This window comes from Leptosomus discolor, chromosome 11 (assembly GCF_034619465.1).
Source record: "Leptosomus discolor isolate bLepDis1 chromosome 11, bLepDis1.hap2, whole genome shotgun sequence".
Lineage (NCBI taxonomy): Eukaryota > Metazoa > Chordata > Aves > Leptosomiformes > Leptosomidae > Leptosomus > Leptosomus discolor.
Window position 1 is genome coordinate 15525685 of NC_141401.1, and position 19183 is coordinate 15544867.

Here is a 19183-nt window from a genome sequence, read left to right on the forward strand (position 1 = left end):
GGTATTTCTCCCGGAGCCGGGAGGGAGGGGAGGCGGCAAAGCGAGCAACGCCGCCCGCGGGGGCGCGTTTCCAGACCCACCGGCGGAAGGGGCGAACAGGGACGTTTCTCGGGGGCTGTCACAGACCCTGAGCCCACTGAAGCGGCCCAAGCCCGCCGGGGGGGGGGGGGGGGGCCGCCCCGAGCCGCCGGGACGGCCCCGCCGCAAGCGGCCGCCCGGGCGCGGAGCTGCCGCGGACTGACCCCCCCCCCCCCGCAGGCCCGGGGCCGGCCCGGCCCGTGCGCATGCGCCGCGGGGTGGGGCATGCGCAGAGCGCGTCGGGCCAGCCGCCATGGCGGCGCTGAAGCACAGGCGCACGGCTCTGGAGCGGGTGGAGAAATTCATCTCCGAGACCTACTTCACCGACTGCAACCTGCGGGGCAGGTGGGCGGCGGGGCTGGCCTCCCCCGCCTGTCCGGCCCCTCCCCGGCTCGCAAGCAGCTGGTGGGGCCGGCCGCGCCGCGCCCGGGCCTGGGCCTGCTCCCGTCTGGGGGTGTCCCCCAGCTCCACCGCCGGCCCATCGGGGGAGGCCGCTCCCCACCCGAGTCGGTGCCGTCGGGGGAGGCCGCTCCCCGCCCGGGTCGGTGCCGTCGGGGGAGGCCGCTCCCCGCCCGGGTCGGTGCCTGCGGGGACTCGGGGGTGCTCAGTGAACAAGGCACATACACTCTCTGGCCATCCTGGAGCTGGGCCTCTGCCCCCCAGCCCTCCTCGACGGGGCCGCCAGCGGGGGGATGCTGCTGGAGGCCCCGCTCCAACAGGCCCCTTCAACGTGCCGAGCTATTACTCTGTTGCTCAGTTAATACTATGAGGGTATTCAGTGATAGCAGGGTGCCACCAACCATGCCAGAAAAGCAGGGTGCTCCTTATCCCCACTCCCCAGGCTGGTCCCTGCAGGACTGGACTCGTTAATTGTGTCCTGGCCATCTCTGACCACAGGCTTTTTGGGGACTGCTGTCCACTGGCATCGCTCTCCTGCTTCCAGACCCCACGGCGCATCCCATATGATGAGGTTGTCGGGCAGGAATTCAGACCAGCTAAAGTGGGAGAATCCTTTGGGCCCACGTGAGTACCAGGTTTCGGTGGTGCCATGGCTACGGTGGGGCTGGAACTCAGATCTGAGTTACTTGTGTGTGTGAATCTTCTTAATGGAGAAGAAACGAGATGATAATCCTCTTGCCTTTGATATGCTTTAGATAGAAGGTGTCTGTCCAGAAGCCCTTAGGGAGATTTCATGAGGAGACAGACCAAGATGTGTCTGTTGCCAAGGAGAGTAGAGAGCTGGGTTCATCAGTCCTTTCCGCTGAGGGCTTGTGTTCATAGTCATGGTTGTGATCCTGATGCTTGCTTCTGCCTGGGACCTGGGCTGGGAGAAGTTTGGCTTTTTTTCCCAGCAGTGGTCAAAGAGACGATGCTACTGGCTGTTTCTCTGGGGTCCTAGAAGTGGCTGGGTGGAGGCCAGCACCATGGGGTTTGTGTGCTGCCTTCTGAGCTTCCTTGTCCACTGGGGCTGCCATGCCTCCTTGCAGCCTGGGCCCTAGCCTGCCCTGGGGGTTAAGTGGCGTGATAAGAAGGGTCACAGGTCCAGGCATTTTGCTAAGCTGCCCTGGCCCAGGCATAATTCAATTCCTAGTACCCCCTGGTGTCACTGTCTTCTGGGTTGCTGTGCGGGGATGGAGGAACAGTTTTCCAGTCACTGTCAGCTTGAAAGAGCACATCACCCTGCTGAGCTTGGCTTTTAACTTGCTGTCAGGTCTCTAACCCTCAACAATGACTGACAACAGTGGGTGCCACGAGTTAGAAGTTTCACTTGGTGAATGGGTGACGGGCTGGTCAGCAGCTCACGGCGAAGGGAAAGCCCGGTGCATTTCAGTGGCGCAGAACAAGGCTGGCAGGTGCAGGCACTGTCCGCCACTTAAACTGAAGATGTGTCACAGCCAGCCACACAGGGAGCCACCTCCAGACTGCACCGTGTCTGGGGGTGTAGGTTGAAGCAGGTCTTCGTGGACAGGTGGCATCGTTGCATTTGAATCACATCAAACTCCTGTGTTGTCCTCACTCTGCTTTTTCCATGGAGGCTCTGAGGAAGTGTGGTCTCCCTTGAGAGAAGGTCTCGTGGTGGGCTGAGGTTGCTGCCTGCTCTCTTCCAGATGGGAGACTTGCTGGTTTAAGGTGGAGCTGAGCATCCCCCCGGCATGGGCAGGGAAGGAAGTGCACTTTATCTGGGAGAGCGATGGGGAGGGCATGGTGTGGCGAGACGCCCAGCCTGTCCAGGTAAGGAGGCGTGGATCGGGGCAGTTGCCAGGTACCAGGTCACAAAGAAAACCAGGAGGAGGATATGTAGTTGTAGAGTTGTTCAGCCTCAAGTGATAATCTCTGAGGCAATAGGAGAGCTGGTTTTAGATGCAGGAAAAACTTCTGTGCAGAGGTGGGCAGTGCCTGTGAAGGGTCTGATGCATGGGGTGGGAGAGAGGACTACTCTTGTGGCTTGCATGCTGTGCTGTCGAGCCACAGAGCAGAAACAGTCTGTGGGCCGTTTCCAAAGTTCAGCCCAGAGAGGCAAGCTGCTGGTAGTGAGTTTAAGTCTGTTTTCTAGAGTGAACGGGACACTCTGCCCCCAGACAGGAATTAGAATTTGGGTCTGCAAACCAGTAACAGCTGAAAATCCCTTGCTTGGGCATTAGCAAATCTGTCTTGAAGGGATAAGCAAGCATTGGGCCTGAGATGTGAGTTTCCACTGCTGTCAAGAACAGCGGGACAGACTCTTCTCACACGTCAACTTCATTCTTGCTTTGGGGTGGTGAAATGGTGACCTTTTGCAGCCCTGCCCTGCTCTGTGGTGGTGTCCACAGGGTTTCTCTTACTGCTGGGGCAGCAGCAGTTTCCGTGCTGGCTGGTTTTGTGGGGAACATTGTCCCACAAGACATGGGACCAGGCCCCTCCAGCCACCTGGGTGTGTCTTGTCCTGCTCATCCAGCCCGCTGTGGTGGACCCCTGAAGACGTGTGATAAATGTGCTGTCTTCCCCTGCAGGGTTTGACTAAGGAAGGTGAGAAGACCAGCTACATCCTGACAAGCAGCCTGAAAGAGACTGACCCCCACAGGTGAGTGCTCAGCCTGGCTGGAGCCCCAGGGAGTCCTGTGCCACTGGGGGAGCTCGGTGTTGTTTGGAGCCAAGAGGCTGGGGTGAGACATCCTTGTCTGCGTCCTGGTGCTCTGGGAAGTACCCAGCATTCAGGGGCTCTGTGTTGTTCAGGTCGAGCAGGTTGCACTACAGGTCAGGGAGTGGACTTTCCTGGCTGGTTGCCTGGGGTCTGCTCCCTGATGGTTCCGTTTTGCTCTCCAGTCTGACGCTGTACGTGGAGCTGGCCTGCAATGGTCTCTTTGGGGCCGGCAAGGGCAGTATGATCGCCCCTCCAGACTCTGACAGGAGGTTCACCCTGAGCAAGGCTGAGCTGGTCGTCTTCAACAGAGATGTCTATGAACTGCTGGTGGACCTGGAAATACTGCTGGACATGGCACAGGTCTGTGAGCTCCTTCTCTTCCCTTCTCTCACCCTTTCCACCTCCTTCCATGACTTCATTTTATCTCCTCTCACCATTCTGTGACCAGTCTCCTCCCAGCGGGAGGCCCCGGAGGAGCAAATGTTTACTGCTGCTGCTGCGTTAGCACAACTGATGTTGTCTAGAGTGGGAGAAAACTGAACAGAGAGAAGCCACCAGTGGTTTTTTTCATCCCCTTTCTGCTCCAAGGCAGGATCTGTTAAACCAGAGCCCCCTGGGATGGGCATGTGTGTAACCTGGCTTTAGAAGGCGTGTGAGCACAGACATGAGGTTGTGCCTGTGAAGCAGGGATGTGGTGTTTACCTGGCACCACTGGCAGAATCAGATGTTGGAAGGAGGCAGCAAGTTCTCCCTGGGGCAGGTGGCATCCAAGCTGGTACAGAGAGCTGCTCTGTGCCAGGGGATGTGCTGAGCTCTGAGTTGAGCTGTTATCACTCCCAGCTCCTCGGGGAGGAGAGCCAGAGGAGTTTCCAGGCACTGTACACTGCCAACCAGATGGTCAACGTGTGTGATGTTATGGACCCCTCCACCTTCCCCGCTGCCCGTGACCTGGCTGCGGCAATCTTCAGCCAGAGGAACGGCGAGAGCCAGCACACCATCCATGCCGTGGGTCACTGCCACATTGACTCTGGTGAGAGCAGCACAATGCTCCCTCTCTGCTGACCTGGAGGCCAGGGGGTGCTGCCCAAGGGGAGAGCTGGCTGCCCTTGGGCTCCAGGCACTGGGTACTGTGCCCCGAGGGAAGGGAAAGGGAACCTCTGTGCTGGCATACAGCTGGTCTGTCACCGAGGCAGGGGAACGTGTGTCTGGCCAGCTGTGCTGTTTGCAGTGCTGACAGGGCTGGTGGTGAGGGATGAATGCCAGACAGCTGTCTTCCACCTGTTGGACTTCACCCCTCGCTTTCCAGTCCCTGGAGGGGTTTCAGTCTCAACAGAAAGGCAGCAGGAGCAGGAGGAGCTGGAGGCCCCAGGCTATGTTGCTGTCAGGCACTTAGCCAAAGGACGGCATTTTGCTCTAGCATTTTCCCTGGCTGATCCGAGAAAAGCAGGACAGCCCCATTCCCAAAGGAGCTTGTGCTGAGTACTAATGGCAGTGGGGCCGTGCCTGTCCCCGCAGCCTGGCTGTGGCCGTACGAGGAGACCATCCGTAAGTGCGCTCGGAGCTGGGTCACGGTGGTCCGTCTGATGGAGCGCAACCCGGAGCTCACCTTTGCCTGCTCCCAGGTCAGTGATCTCCCTCTGGGGAGCTCCCCTTCTGCTCCTGGCATGTTGCTTCTCCAGCATGATTCACATCGAGACGGTGGGGGGTGGCCGGGAGCGTCCTGTGCAGTTGCAGAGGGGAGGGACATCGGTGTGGAGTGATGTGGTGGGACCTGAGTCTGATCTCTGTGCTCTGGCAGGCTCAGCAGTTCGAGTGGGTGCGGAGCTGGTACCCTGGGCTCTACGTGCAGATTCAGGACTTTGTGGCGAAGGGGCAGTTCATTCCTGTCGGAGGCACCTGGGTGGAAATGGTGAGAAGCGCAGTGAGCCTGGCTCACCGCACCTTCCCTTCGCTGTTCCTCTGGGACTGGTCCTGACACTGGAGGCGGAGAGCGGAGCCTTTGCTGAGCCAGTCTGGTTGGTGATGGGCTCCAGACTCAGAAAACAGCAGCTATCTGCAGGGCCTGGCCTTGCAAAAATACCGTCGCTCATTCCCTGAGAAAGGAGCTTTGGTCTGGACTGGTTGAGCTCTGTTCCTTCTTTTGCTGTCTGCCAAGCTCTGTTCAGATCCTCCCCGTGATCTGCTGGGTCAAGCTGACAGCAGGTGGGAACAGGGTGCTCGCATGACCTCCCATTCCCTGGCGCCTGGCTTGCTGCCTGTACTCCCTGTGCTTTTCCCCCCAGGATGGGAACCTGCCCAGTGGGGAGTCCATGGTGCGGCAGTTCCTCCAGGGACAGCGGTTCTTCCAGGAGCAGTTTGGACGGATTTGCTCAGAGGTACTTGCTCTTTTCCAGCACACCTTCCTTGCACACCGTCTCCTTCCACCTCTTGCTATGCGTGAGGGTTTCTCTCTGGTTTGCCTTCCAAATGCGATGTTCTGATGCCTCACATTGGCCTGCTTTTTGCAGCTAAAGCTGTGATGAGTAGAAATCTAATCCCCCATGTATCATGGCAGCTAGCACAGCCCCAGGCCTTGGTTATAATGCCTGTAGGACCCTGGCAGGTCTCTAGAATTGTTCCTTGTCTAGCACATCTTCATTTCCCTCTGCAAGAAGGACTCAGAGTCTGACTACCAAGAAACCCTCCATGAGCTCAGGCTGTGGTTTGTGGCCAGTGTGAGTCACGTGTGTCTCTCTCCCTCCTCTGCCGTCACCTCTGTTCCCAGTTCTGGCTGCCAGACACGTTTGGATACTCTGCCCAGCTGCCCCAGCTGATGCGTGGCTGTGGGATCAGGCGGTTCCTCACGCAGAAGCTCAGCTGGAACCTGGTGAACGCCTTCCCGGTGAGCTGTGCTTCCCTTCTTCCCAGGGGATGCACTTGCAGTAGCTGGAGTCTGTCTGCAGGGCTGTACCTGTTGGTTCCACAGGTCGAGCCAGTCCTTCAGCTCAGCCGACACAAGCTCTTCTTTCAGAAGCCACCAGTTTATAGTGGTAGCAATTTCCTGTCAGGCTTTAGGGGAGAGGAAGGACATGGTTAGAGATCCCAGCCCCCTGGCCTACAAATTCCTTCTGCTTCCAGATGGGAAGCTGTGACCTGCATGCAGGTCTAACAGGCAGCAAACCCAGCCTCTCGGCTGCTGTCCCCTGCCCTTGTGGCATTCCCCATCCTTGTGCGGCTGTCTCCTTGCGCTGGTCTGTCAGGGCATCCCGCAACCCCGTGGAGAGAAAGCAAAGGCCCAGTTTGAATCCTCAAGGGGCTCTGAAGGGCCTGTCCCCCATGCACTTCCCTGCTGACAAAGGTGCTGGGCTTTGTGTGCTTGACAGGGCTTGCGAGGAAGTTTGGGCTTTTAGTGCAAAGTTCTGTGCTGGTGTGGTCAAAGTGTGCCCTCCACACACATATTTGTGTGGGAGATGAGTTTGGGGGCCTTGAAACACTGAGCTAAGAGTGAATTTCTCTCTTTCTGGTACCAGCATGACCAGAAATTTCCTTTTGGGAACTCCTGGGAACAATGGGGGTGTGCTTTTGGGAACTCCTGGGAACAATGGGGCTGTGCTTTAGCATTTTGGCCCTGTGTGGTACAGGGGGGCTGTACGAGACACCGTGCTTTCCTTTGGCTCCCCTCCAGCATCACACCTTTTTCTGGGAAGGCATTGATGGTTCCCGAGTCCTGACCCATTTCCCCCCTGGTGACTCCTATGGGATGCACGGGCGAGTGGAGGAGGTGAGTGAGGCTGCCAGACCCGCACGTGAAGCGAAACGCCAGCCCCTTGGGGCCAGATCTGATGCTCCTGGGAGAGGGCACTGCCTGGGAAGGGAGCGGGATAGCTGGCAGCGTTGCTGGACAAAGGCTGTTTGGGTGCCTGGCAGTCAATTGCCTGCCTCTGTGTCCGTGCCTGATTTTGGCAGTTTGGGCTGGGGAAGAGGGGCAGGACTGGGCTTTGCACTGTAAAGGCTGACCTGGCTTTCTCATGTGGAGCTGGGGCTGGGCAACAGGGGATTGTAGCTGTCCAAAAATCCCTCTAGATGCTGAAAACAGCAAAGAACAACAAGGACAAAGGACGTGTGAACCACAGCGCTCTCCTTTTTGGCTTTGGAGATGGAGGAGGAGGCCCCACGCAGAAGATGCTGGACAGGATGAAGAGAATGAGTGACACAGACGGGCTGCCAAGGTGAGAGGAGAGCTCCCTTCCTCTCCTTGCAGGAGCACTTGTTTTGAGCCGGGCCTGGCCCTCAGCAGTGCCAAAAGAAGGGGGGTGTGAAGGAGGGCAGGGAGCAAGCAGGGTGAGCAGAGGGCTAGGAAGAATTGTCAGGGAGACAGAGTCTCTCCATCATCAAGAGCTGTAAGGACAGGGACACGGGGCGGCCTTGGACTGCTTGAGAGCCCTCAGTAGAGCCATGGCGTGAGTGGCCAGGACAGCAGCGGTGCCTGGCAGTCGCTCCCTGCCTGGGGAATGTCCAGATCTCCAGGGCAGGCAGGAAGAGCAGTGCAGAGTGGGAGAGGGGTAGGAGGAGGTTGAGGGGAACGCTGTGTGTGGTTGTGTTTGGTTTCTGAGGCCTTCGTTCTGGGGTTGTTGCCTTTCTGGTCGGCATGCACTGTTGTAGTCATATCACAGGCTTCTCCCCTGGCTCATGGCCGTTTGTGCGTCTCTCCCGCAGGGTTCAGATCTCCACTCCTGACCGACTCTTTTCTGTCCTGGAGAAGGAGTCGTCCCAGCTGTGCACCTGGGTGGGAGAGCTCTTCCTCGAGCTGCACAACGGCACGTACACCACTCAGGCCCAGGTGACTGTGCACGGGATGGGGACAGAGGTCTCCCTCCCCCCCAGGGAAGGCGGCCATCCTCGGGTCTCTTTGCTACTGCTCAGGCAGCTCCAGGGATTGGGTAGTGCCCTTTAGGTCTCGACAGCGGGAGCCACCCTGTAGCCAGGACTCCAGAAGGCAGATCTATTGTCAGACTGTCTTCAAGGGGTGAGAAGGAAGCCTGGACACAGCAGGGCCCCCTTAGTCAACAGCTGCTGCAGCCTTCGCTTTAGCAGATGGTTGCAGAGCTTGTGTGAAGAGTCAGAAGAAGGGGAAGAAGGTGAGAACAGACAGGGGAAGCTATGTCCTGCGCTGAGAGTTTGTTTGATCTGTGGCAAAAAATAACTCGCTGGTAATGGTAAACTCGTGACACCTACAAATAACCAACCTTCCTGCACTGGAGCCAGGCTCTTGCTGCTGGTGTGAGAGATCCACTCCCAGCTACAGATTTCCTGAGCATCTTCCTTCTCTCCTTGCTTTGACACCAGATAAAGAAGGGGAATCGGGAGTGCGAGCGAATACTCCATGATGTTGAAGTACTCAGCACCTTGGCTGTGGTACAGGGGGGCACGTTCCAGTATCCTGCCCGCCAGCTGCAGCGGCTCTGGAGGTGAGGGCCTGCGGGAGCACTGATGGTACCAGGGGAGGATGTGGTGAGGGCTGGGAACTTCAGTGTGAGAGCTGGCTGCTCTTGGGGTACCGCTCCTCATGCCTTGCAGCTCCTTGTCTGTGCCTGAGTCTGGGTGGAAATCGTTTGTTATCAGTGCACCAAAATTAGCCCGGACCAGTCAGACTGCACTGGTGTGGGCAGTTACTGGGAAGCTCAGTGGGCTGACGGTGGGAGGTGGTCATTTATCTCTCAGCCCCGTTCAGCTGGAGCCAGCAGGGTGACGGACCGCAGCCTGTCTTCATTTGAACTGCCTCCTGGGCGAGTTGAGAGAGCAGTGCACAGTTGGGATGCAGGGGCCTTTGCAGGCGCGGTACTGCAGCACCGTGTGTACGTGACCCCTTCTGTAAACTCCTCAGGGCTCCACCTGGAAAGTGTTTCTGTGCTCTGCTTGATTCTCCCGTTGGAAGATCGCTCCAAAGCCTCACTACTTTGCTGGCTGGAAGCTTCATTTCTGACCTAAGCTTATTCCTCGCCAGTTTTGACTTGTCTTAACTTGGGCAACGATATACTGGTAGCCCTGAGGGATAAAAAAAAAAAAAAAGAATAGCTCTTACTCCCCATGGTTGTGGTTTACTAAGATGACGGTTGACAAGTCCTAAGCATCTTCCCATAAAGGGATTTAAAGGATGCTACAGAAAAAATCCTTTTCTCTCAAGTGCTTGCTAACAGGGCGATAAGGAACAGTTGTTAAGTTTGTCCATCTTGCAAACAGGGCTCGCTAAGCCAGAACAAACCCAGTGCTCTCCCCTCCTTCCTCCCCTGTTTTCTGTTCTCTCTTTTAGGTTATTGCTGCTCAACCAATTCCATGATGTTTTGCCAGGAAGCTGTATCCAGCTCGTGGTTGAGGATGCCCTCCAATACTACACAGGTGAGCGGGGAGTTTGACTAGGAGGGCACTTCTCTGTTGGAGCACACCGGGTCCTGCCTGGTAGGGCTGCAGAGGTTTCAGTCCTGGACTGCCAGGCGCTGTGGGTCAAACCTGCGCAGGCCTGTGTCTGTAATAGTGCTGACTCAACAGGGAATTGTTAGCAGGAGAGCCAAGGGGTTAAAAACCATCCCAAGTTATTGACTTCTCTGCTTGCTGCTGGCATGTCAGGATAGACCCCAGCAGATGTTTGCTCCTGCCTGCCCACAGGCACTTGCAGTAGCTTTACTTTATTATAGCACCACAGTGTTCCAGTTGAGCTGGCATAGCTCATTGTAATCTTGTAATAACAAAGTTAAGAATAATTATAAACTTCAATTACTTACTAATAGATAATAATAATGAATGATAACGAGTAACTTGAGCTTAGAAGTAGTGAAAGTGTGTGTACATTGCATGGGAGTGCCAGCAGCTCTCTCAGATGTGAGAAGCGGCGTGGCCGGATCCAGCTCAGGCCTTTTTGTTGCTCAGAGATCCGCAGGGCTGGTGCTCGGCTGCAGGAGGAAGCCGTGCAGTCCTTGTGCAGGGAACTGCTGCAGCCCAAGGCAGGGAGCGCTGAGAACGCCCTCGTGTTGAACACTTTGCCCTGGGAGCGGACTGAGGTGATCCCCAGGACTGGGCCAACTGGAAGAGAGACTTTAGGTATGGCTAACTCAGGGATAACTCCTGTATCAGAGTTTTTACAGGGGCAAAGAAATACTTTGCCTCTCCCTGCCTTGGGGAGGGTTTGCTGGCTTGGGACTCACTCCTTGGGACTTTATCCCACTTCCAAGTTGTCCCTGAATTATGGATGGAGAAGAGGAGGATATGAAAGGAGGTGGTAGGTCTGACATGAGAGCAGCAGGGCGGCACAGTGTGACTTAGGCTTAGGTCTGGGGCAGATGTTGGAACAGAACCTCTTTGGTTTCCAGCTCTGGTGACAGTCCCCAGCATGGGCTATGCTATGGTGACGGAGCCGTTGCTGCCCCCTCAGCCTGTGGCAGTGAGGAGACAGGTAAGCACAACGGCAATTGTCCTCACATCGGTGTACCCTGCAACAAAGGTGGTTTGGGGAGAAATCCAGGGAATCCAGCAGACAGCAAGTCTGCACCCTAGATTTACAGCTGAGGCACTCAGCTCCCGCAGGTGTGGGTCTACGAAATCTGTTTCTGTCCTCTTCCCAAGGAGGACGGCTCCATTGCCATGGAGAATGGGGTGATCGCGGTCTGCCTGGACACGATGGGGCACCTGACCTCGCTTCGGCTGGTGGGCTCCGAGAGGTATGTCTGCCACCCAGTTAACGGAACTGGGCTCCTCAAACCTCACTTAGGTCTTCTTCTCACTGTACGCCCTTCTCCACTTCTTCTTACGCTGCTGTTTCCCTGTTCCACTTTGTTCCAGAGAGTCAGTCCCAGATGGCTGCTATGCCAACCAGTTTGCGCTCTTTGATGATGTCCCTCTCTACTGGGATGCCTGGGATGTGATGGATTATCACTTGGAAACCAGGTAGAGGAGCAGTGCGTGCAGCACTTGGATTTTGACTGTGCTTTGAGGTCCTTGCCTCCCTGTCAGCCCTAGCTGTAACAAAAGCTGTAACAGAGCATTCACTCTGGAAAAGTGAGTGCCTGCTGGGTGGGAAGCTGGATTGGGGTGTGGGAAGCTGGATTGGGATTTGGAAATCTGGATCTACCAGGCTGAGATCAGCTCTGCCTTCATCCCTTTCTCTAGGAAGCCAGTGACAACGCTGCTGAAGCCTTTGGAAATCACCCTGGCTGGAGGCCTGCGGGGAAGCGCCAGCTTCTCTCTGCGGATTGGGGAAAGCAGCACCTTAACCCAGGAGATCATCCTGGATGCCACGTGCCCGTACCTCCGCTTCCGGACCCAGGTTTGGCCAGCGGCTTCGGCGCAATACGAACATGGGTGCTGTGCCAGCAGGGCCCTGGGGAGCTGAACCTCGCCTCTGCATTATGTTTCCCCCTCCTCTTTCCTTGCCTGCAGCCTCCCACTGCCTGTCCTCCTCTGCCTTAGGGGAAGACAGCCTGAGGGTGGGGGTCCTGAGGGACAAGGGTGGAAGAGAGACCTGCCAGTTCATCTGTGTTCAGACTCTAGTGTGGTTTTGTTGCACCTGGTCTGGCCTGCGTGCGAGCTGGCTGCTGCACATCGGGGTGGGATAAGGGCAGCCTCTGCCTGCCAATGCCCCTCCGCCCTGTGGTGACGTCCTTCTGCTCCTGCATTTAGGTGGAGTGGAAGGAGGCTCACAAGTTCCTGAAGGTGGAGTTCCCTGTGCAGGTCCGGAGCACAAACGCCACCTATGAGATCCAGTTTGGACACCTGCAGCGGCCAACGCACTGGAACACATCTTGGGACTGGGCTCGATTCGAGGTGAGAAGAAGGGTGGTCGTGTCCCAGGGCCGAGCTGCTCCTCCCGTGCTGGGGCTGCTTTTGCTCCCAGGCAGGAACTCTGTGTGGTGAATATGTCCTGTGGTGCCTCCTGCAGGTGTGGGCTCACAAGTGGCTGGATCTCTCCGAGCACGGCTTTGGGGTGGCACTGCTGAACGACTGCAAATACGGGGCGTCAGCCCACGGGAATGTCCTCAGCCTCTCGCTGTGAGTCAGGGTGGGGTGAGGGTGGAGCTGCAGCAGTCGCTTTGCCTTCTGAGGTGTCTCTTGGAAGTCAAGGCAACACCTGGTCCTAAATGATCATAGTTTATAAGGAAATAGTCTGTATTAGCCTAAGTGGAACTTTTGTCTGACTTACATTATCTTAGTCAGTTGTAATTAATTCCCGTGAGTTATGCTTGTAGGTAAAATCCAGGAGAGATCAGATCCACATTTGCACCAAGTAATTTTTTTGTTACTGGCTAAAACATGCCCCAGGAGGGGAGGTTTAAGGAGAGGAAGGAACAGCAATGTTACGGATGCATACAAAGCTAAGAGAAACTCTACTCCTAGTTTCACGGGTAAACACCCTTCAAATTTTTTAGCTTCTGGGACTGTCCAGGGTCTGTTTGCTGTTGCCAGAAACCAGCAGCATGTTGGCTTCCACCTCGGGGCCCAGCCTCGAGGTAGCAGGGGGAGGCAGTTGTCTTGTCACGGTGCTCCTCTGGCTCTGCACTGGGTGGCAGAGGGTGCTGCTGAGACACCAGCCTCACAGGTAGCTCTTGTGGCCTTAGGCTGAGAGCACCCAAGTCCCCCGACGCCACGGCAGACGTCGCGCAGCACCAGTTCACCTACGCCGTGATGCCTCACCTGGGTGAGCGATGGGCCCTGTGGGGCCGCGCAGGGTGCTGCGGCGAGCCTTGGCGCGAGCACGTCTCTGGCTGTAGCTGTGTAGAGGCTGGCTAGCGGGTCTTGGCTTGCAGGTTCCTTCCAGGATGCCGGGGTGATCCAGCGTGCCTACAACTTGAATTTCCCCCTCCACGTGGTCCCAGCCAGCTCTGCCCAGTGCCCGGCCTGGAGCGCCTTCTCTGTCACCTCACCTGCAGTCGTCCTGGAGACCGTCAAGCAGGCGAGTCCCCGCGGCAGCAGTGGGGAGGGCAGACGAGTTAAGCTTGTGCTTCCCCCGACGCTGGGTGGCAGGAGCGGAAACAGTGATCCCTCTGGTCTGCAGGTCCTGCTAGGTGGGGACAAGGGGGGTTAGTGCTCCTCTCTGCCAGCCCAGGCAGGCACTAGCAGCAGGGATGTAGTGTGGTAGTACCCACATCTGTACGGGAGTACTGCAGGCACAGCTGTGTGCACAGCGTGTGCACACAGGCAGAGCCGCTCAGTCACCATCACTTGGGACGGGCTGTACCCCGAGGGGCAGGATAGGACGCCCCTGTCTGGTTTGTCTGAACTCCCATCTGCCCTGTCCCCCACAGGCTGAGGACAGACCTGAAGCCGTGGTGGTTCGGCTGTACGAGGCCCACGGCAGCACGGTTGTCGCCTGGCTCCAGACCTCCCTCCCGGTGAAGGAGGCAATGCTGTAAGTCCACGCTGGAGGGCTGTGTGTGTGTGGGTGGAGATCTGTCGCTTCAGCCTCACCCGCTGCTTTCTTCCCCAGCTGCGACCTCCTGGAGCGGCCGGCTGCGCAGGGCCGCCTGCCGCTGGAGCAGCAGGGCCTGAAGCTCTCCTTCACCCCCTTCCGCGTGCTCTCCGTCCTCTTGGTCCTGAGGCAGTGACACCAGCCCTCGCCCTCGCTGGTGCCGCGCAAAGCAGCAACCTAGACCAACACCGTGAGCTCAGATTGCAGCCTGAGCCTTCCCCGATTCCAAGAGCTGTGCGAGGAGGTGGAGGTTCCAGGGAAGGGCAGAGTCTCCCCCTCACCCAGCCGTCGGAGAGCAGCGCTCAAGAACAACCGTGTTCTTCAGGAAAGGAGGATGGTTTTTCCCTGCCTAACCAGGGGAGGAGGGCCCGAGTGAGTTCCTAGCTAGCTGAAGCCTGGGTAAGGTTGTGGGACAGGCTGGCTGGCCCCGCACGGGCTCTGCTCCCACCCCCAGGGGGTTTGGGGAGCAGCAGCTTTCCACGGTGGCTGCTGTGTCTCAGCCTTCATCTTGTCCAGACGCTAGCAGCAAGCGTAAAGACGTATTAGAGTCATTCCCCTCACCCTTCACCCACCTCTTGCAAAGGGGAACACAAGTAAACAGGAGAATTACACGAAAACAAGCTCCAGCCTGTTTTCTTAAGTTATTTCCAGATAATGGCACTGATCTGTCTCCTCCCAGGGGATCTGTTGTAGCTGCTGCTCTGCTAGTGTCCTCAGCAGGATCTCGCTCCTAGGACTGGGGAGGCAGAGCTTACCTTTATTTTTGGGGGGTGAGGTGGAGGGGAAGCCTGCCTCAGCCCATCTGGGGAAGAGGCTGGGCACGGAGGGCTTATCCTTAGCACAAAAAGGTGTGCACAGTGATTTCTACACAAAATACTTTTATTAGTCAGCTAAAAACCGTGATCCAGGCAGCAGCCAGAAAGGGAAGAGGGGAAGGGAGCAGGAATCCACTTTTAGGCAGAGGGGAAGGGTCAGAGTCCAGCACAATGTGTGGTCCGTGGCCCTTATCCCCCTCTAATGCCTGGGGACAGCAGGAGGACACTGGATAAATCAGCTCCATCACCAAGCCCAGCTTCTCCTTTGCACACTGGCAAGTTGCAGCAGTAGCAAGCGGGTGTGAGCACAGGTACAGGGCAGCCCCGTTTCTCCCCAGCACTAGCCAGGCCCCCAGCCAGGCCCTCCCTGAGCTCCTCCTGTGGCTGTTAAGATGCCCCTCAGGAGGAGGGCAGCGTGTGGCACTCACACGGCAGGGGCTGCGCCTGGAAGATGGAAAGGGAAATGAGAAGTCGGGGGGGGGGGGGTGGTGCCTGGTTCTGCCCCATGAAGCCTCGCTGGCTCCTGGTGTCCCCTGGACACGAGGGAACGCTCCCACAGCCCCCGGCCTGTGTGTTTGAAAGCCGCAGGGACTGTCAGCCTCACCTCTGCCCCTGCGAGCCGATGTCCGGTGGCTTCTTTGGGCTTTGACCGGTGCGTGAGGCTCGGACGGGGCCGGAGGAGCAGTCGCTTTCCTCCTCCCGCGAGCACGTCCCTTCCTCGGCCCATCAGCCGCCACCTCCTTGGCCGACTTGGGGGGTTTCGCTGCAGCCCTGGGGCGCCCTTTTGAGGCACGTGTGGTGACCTGGGTGGACATCAGAGCCGGAGCTTGGCAGCAGAAGTGTTTTTTGGACTGCCAGATGATGAGAAACTCCAGGTAGGAGCCCCACTGTGACTTCAGGAGCAGCCTGAGCAAGGCATGGGGAACAGGACAGCCTCTAGACCCAGCTGGAACCACAACCACAAAGCTTCTTACCTTGGGGGTGAGATCCTCGGGATCTGCCTTCAGCTGAGCACGCTTCTTGCGGGGTGTCTGCCCTGTGTGAGAAGTGCCCGGGTTAGGCAGGGTGAGGGGCGATGGGGCAGGGAGTGCTTGCACCTCGAGGGACAGGCTGTGGCATAGTCACCTTTCAGGGTGACCTGTGAGCTGGGCACTGAGGAATTGGCACTGGGGTGGAGGAATGGCTTGAGGGGGCTCCTTCCCACACCCCCAGATTCCCTCCCCTGACAAAACATCGCTCAGCTCAGGCTTGCAGCCCCAGGGGGGAGCACATCCTCCGGCTCCCAGCCTGGCAGGCGAAGGAGGGAGCGTAGGTGCCGGCCTGGAAAAGCACCCTGCAAGGCACCGCGGCTGTGCCCAGGCAGGCGGGTGCTGGTAGGAAGCCTTGGGCACAGCGGGCTCCGTCCCCCAGTGCCACTGGCCGTCCCAGGCCCATCAGCGCTCCAGGGAGAGGGGCTTTGCTCCTGCCTTTGCCCCCGTGCAGCACAGCAAGCACCGGCCTTCCCAGGCTTCAGCCTTCCCGGAGCAAGTGCGGGTCCCGCAGGGAGGAGAGTGGACACTCACCTTTGGGAGCCATGGGCCCAGGCTCTCCCTGCAAGGAAGGTGACAGAGCGTTGGCTGGGGCGCAGCCATTCCGCAGGCAGCGGCAGCAGAATCCGTGCCCCTTCACCCCGCAGCCAAGGCAGCGACAGGGAAATGGCCACGTTTCCCCGGGAAGCCAGGGGAGTCGGGCTTGCTCTGCCTGCCCCTCGGGGACTCTCCTGTCAGCGCCTGCTTCTTCGAGGCCCACTGCAGTGCCTCATCCAGACACGGGGCCCAGGAGGGAGGAACGGGGCTGCCAGACTACCTGAGCCCCTCATTCCTGTAATCAGCCCCTCTGCTCCAGGCTGCCTGCCATCCCTTGGCCAGCTGGCCACAGCACAGAGGGGCCTTGTCACCTCCACGTCCAGTGGTCACAGCAGTCTGTCGGAGAGGGAGACCCCCAGCGACACGGTGATGCTGGAGGGTCTCAGGAAGCAGAAAATGGGCTGCTGTTGCCTTGGAGGTGTGGTTGGGGGCCACCCAGCCCCAGGCAGTGACCCCAGACTCCTACCTGGAACCACACGGTCCTGCCGTTGCGGTCGCGCAGGGAGCTCATGCCAGGCACCAAGTAACACTGCAGCCAGTTCTTGAAAGCGGCGTAATTATCTGAGTGATCTGGGTCAAGGAGCTTTTTCTCTGGGAAGGGAGAGAGGGAAAGGATGGAAGTAGAGAGGAAGCAGTGGCCGTGGTGTCAGGGTGCACCCCCAAGCCTCCTGCTGCTAGGAACGCAAAGCCCGGGCCTCCCCGCCACCCCTGTCCCCCAGCTCCCTGTCCTGCCACCTCACCCGCCGCGATGACCTCCATGGGCACGGTGTGGCACAGCTCCAGGAGATCCGGGTTCTCCCGCATCAGCTTCAGCTTCTTGCTCAGCGTCAGGGAAGGGTTCTGCAGGGGTGGAGAAGGGGAGGGAAGTCACCTGCTGGCCACCCCAGCCTCGTCGAGGTCTCCCCTCCCCAACAGCAGCCAAATTCCCCATCATCTCCTCTTGCCCTCCTGAGGGTGAGCTGCCCCACTCCCCACCACGTACCAGCCCTGAGCTTGCCCTGTTGTAGGCTTCGAACTGTGTGTGCATTAGCACATTCCCCACAGCTACAAAGACATGAAAGAGGGCTGGCCCAGAGGAACATGAGCAGTTTGTAAAAACAGCCCTCAAGTCGCGTGTTTTGTTTTCAGCCTCCTTTAAAATAGCCACCTTCTCTCCCACGAGGCCACAGGACCAGCCATGGGCTCTACTGCAGCCTTCCCCAGAGATTTTAAGCTTGCAAGGTGTTTGCTTCCCTCGCCCCTATACCCGGCACTTCCTGAGGGCAGAAGCTGGGCGCAGCCGCGCGCCGGCACAGCACGCAGGCGTGTGCCCGGGGAGCTGTCACAGCTCGTCAGCCCGGCCACGTGCGAACGAGCATCGCACGCGTGAGGTTACAGAACCGCTGCTCCCCGTTTGCTGCTCCGTTGGAGGGGCAGACGTGCTCAGACACGGGTGTTTATGGCAAAGGACAGTAAAATGCTTGAGGAGACGGATCCCACGCAGCAAGCATTACAGCTGTGAAGGGAACACGCCCGCTGCCAGGTTGGAAAAGACTCAGAGCAGCAAATACCTCGCGACAGCGGTGCGGGCAGAGGCTGCGAGAGCCCTGCAAAGGCCTCGTGACGATGTTCTGCCCCATCAGAGCAAGGAACCAAACATGAACTGAAACTGGCCCCGGACCCTGAGCTGGAACAAGCCTGAAACAGCAGACCTGAACCAGAGTTTTGCACCCGGCTAAGCCCAAAGCAGAGCCAGAGCAAGGCAGCCAGCCAAGCCCAGACTGGGGGCTGGAAGCAAACTGAACCACCTCCACCACTGCTGAGCCCAAACCTGAATCAGAAAGGCTTCTCAGCTCAGTCCAGCTCCCTGCCCAGAAGGCAAGAGGCTCCCGGGACCCCAGGGAGCTGCTGAGGTGTCCTGCAGGGACTCAGAAAAACAAATCCCTGGTGTGGTGTCCATCTGGAAACCCGCCCCTCTCTGTGAAAGCACCAGGTATTTCCCACCTTCTTCCTCCTCGCCTGCTCCTGATCCTTCAGGGCCTCTAGCACGGTCCGAGCCTTTTCGAAAGGAGGGATCTTCAACCTGGGAGAGTGGGATTACACACGGGCCTGAACTCTCAGTTCTGGCACTTGCCTGAGCCCAGGTGAGGAGACCCAGCCGGCTAAGCCGAGGAGCTGTCAAACTCTTGGGGACCAAACCTCCACGGCAGATCAGCGGGCACTCAACCCACCTCACCTGTACAGGATCTCAGCGCGGAGGTAATTCCCAATTCCATTGAAAAACTTCTGGTTTAAGAGGGCCTCGCAGATGGGCTTGTCAAAAGCTTTGTCCTCCAGGTTCTTCAGCACGTTCTCCCTGCAATGGAGCACGGGGCATCAGGAAGGGTCACCTGGGCACAGCCGCTTCACTGCTGTGCAGTAAAAGCAGCCGAAACAAAGCAAGGGGGGGGCCTTCCCTCGGGCGGTGGGTCGCTCACCTGAAGGCCTGGTACTCGGAGAGGACGCAGGGCCCGCGGCCGAGCTGCCAGGCGTCGCCCAGCCGCCATGAGCCGAAGCGCCGGGCGTCGACGAAGCAGAGAGCGCGCGGGGGGCTCTCGCCGGTGAGGAAGCGGAGGTGGGCATGGCGGGGCAGCTGGGCGGCAGGACACAGCCGGAACGACCCGGACATGCCGAAGCGGAACACGAGGTCCTGGGTCGCTCCGGGGCCCAGCGGGGCCAGCGTCAGCCGCAGCTCCTTGCCCCGGGCGGTGGCCGAGATGCGGTAGGCCTCGCTGGAGAAGGGCACCTCCGGGCCCCTGCCCACCGCCGAGCGCTCCACGCCGCCCGAGAACACCACCCCGCCGCACGCCTCGTTGATGTAGCGCCCGGCCAGGTGCAGCTCCGGGCCCTCGGGCATCGCCGCGGCGGCACCGCACAGCGCCGCGGCGGCACCGCACAGCGCGCACCGCGCTCCGCCGCCCGCCCCCTTGCCTGGAGACACGCCCAGGCCCCGCCCCGCCCTCCTCCCATTGGCTGCGCGGCCAGCGGCGCCTGCCGGGAGTTGTAGTCCCGACGGGCTCGCCCACCCCCGAAGCCCGCCGAGGGAAGAAACAGGCGGGACACGGCTCGGCGCGGTCACCGTCACCTTTAT

The 19183-nt window shown here is 58.7% G+C and overlaps 2 protein-coding genes across 3 annotated transcripts; one reads left to right on the forward strand and one right to left on the reverse strand.

Moving 5' to 3' along the window:
- The first annotated feature begins 331 nt into the window (after positions 1 to 331).
- Positions 332 to 13835, forward strand: MAN2C1 (mannosidase alpha class 2C member 1). Of its 2 annotated transcripts, none has more exons than XM_086471926.1 (26): positions 332 to 423; positions 976 to 1101; positions 2187 to 2310; positions 3069 to 3139; positions 3382 to 3559; positions 4040 to 4229; positions 4715 to 4821; positions 4998 to 5108; positions 5482 to 5574; positions 5964 to 6080; positions 6864 to 6959; positions 7262 to 7407; positions 7895 to 8018; positions 8525 to 8646; positions 9489 to 9574; positions 10103 to 10273; positions 10543 to 10625; positions 10796 to 10890; positions 11012 to 11116; positions 11339 to 11495; positions 11849 to 11996; positions 12097 to 12217; positions 12784 to 12863; positions 12973 to 13118; positions 13471 to 13574; positions 13653 to 13835. In XM_086471926.1, the coding sequence occupies exons 1-26, from the start codon at positions 332 to 334 to the stop codon at positions 13768 to 13770; spliced, it is 3111 nt and encodes a 1036-aa protein (XP_086328052.1). In that variant the 3' UTR covers positions 13771 to 13835. The 2 variants fall into 2 exon arrangements, with proteins under 2 accessions (XP_086328052.1, XP_086328051.1); XM_086471925.1 differs by having other exon boundaries at positions 11849 to 11992; positions 12108 to 12217.
- Positions 13836 to 14646: 811 nt separating this feature from the next.
- Positions 14647 to 18949, reverse strand: NEIL1 (nei like DNA glycosylase 1). Its single transcript, XM_086471656.1, has 9 exons — positions 18531 to 18949; positions 18290 to 18409; positions 18058 to 18136; positions 16815 to 16914; positions 16541 to 16665; positions 16012 to 16039; positions 15424 to 15485; positions 15054 to 15252; positions 14647 to 14893 (listed from the first exon to the last, which is right to left on the reverse strand). The coding sequence occupies exons 1-9, from the start codon at positions 18947 to 18949 to the stop codon at positions 14874 to 14876; spliced, it is 1152 nt and encodes a 383-aa protein (XP_086327782.1). The 3' UTR covers positions 14647 to 14873.
- Positions 18950 to 19183: the final 234 nt, after the last annotated feature.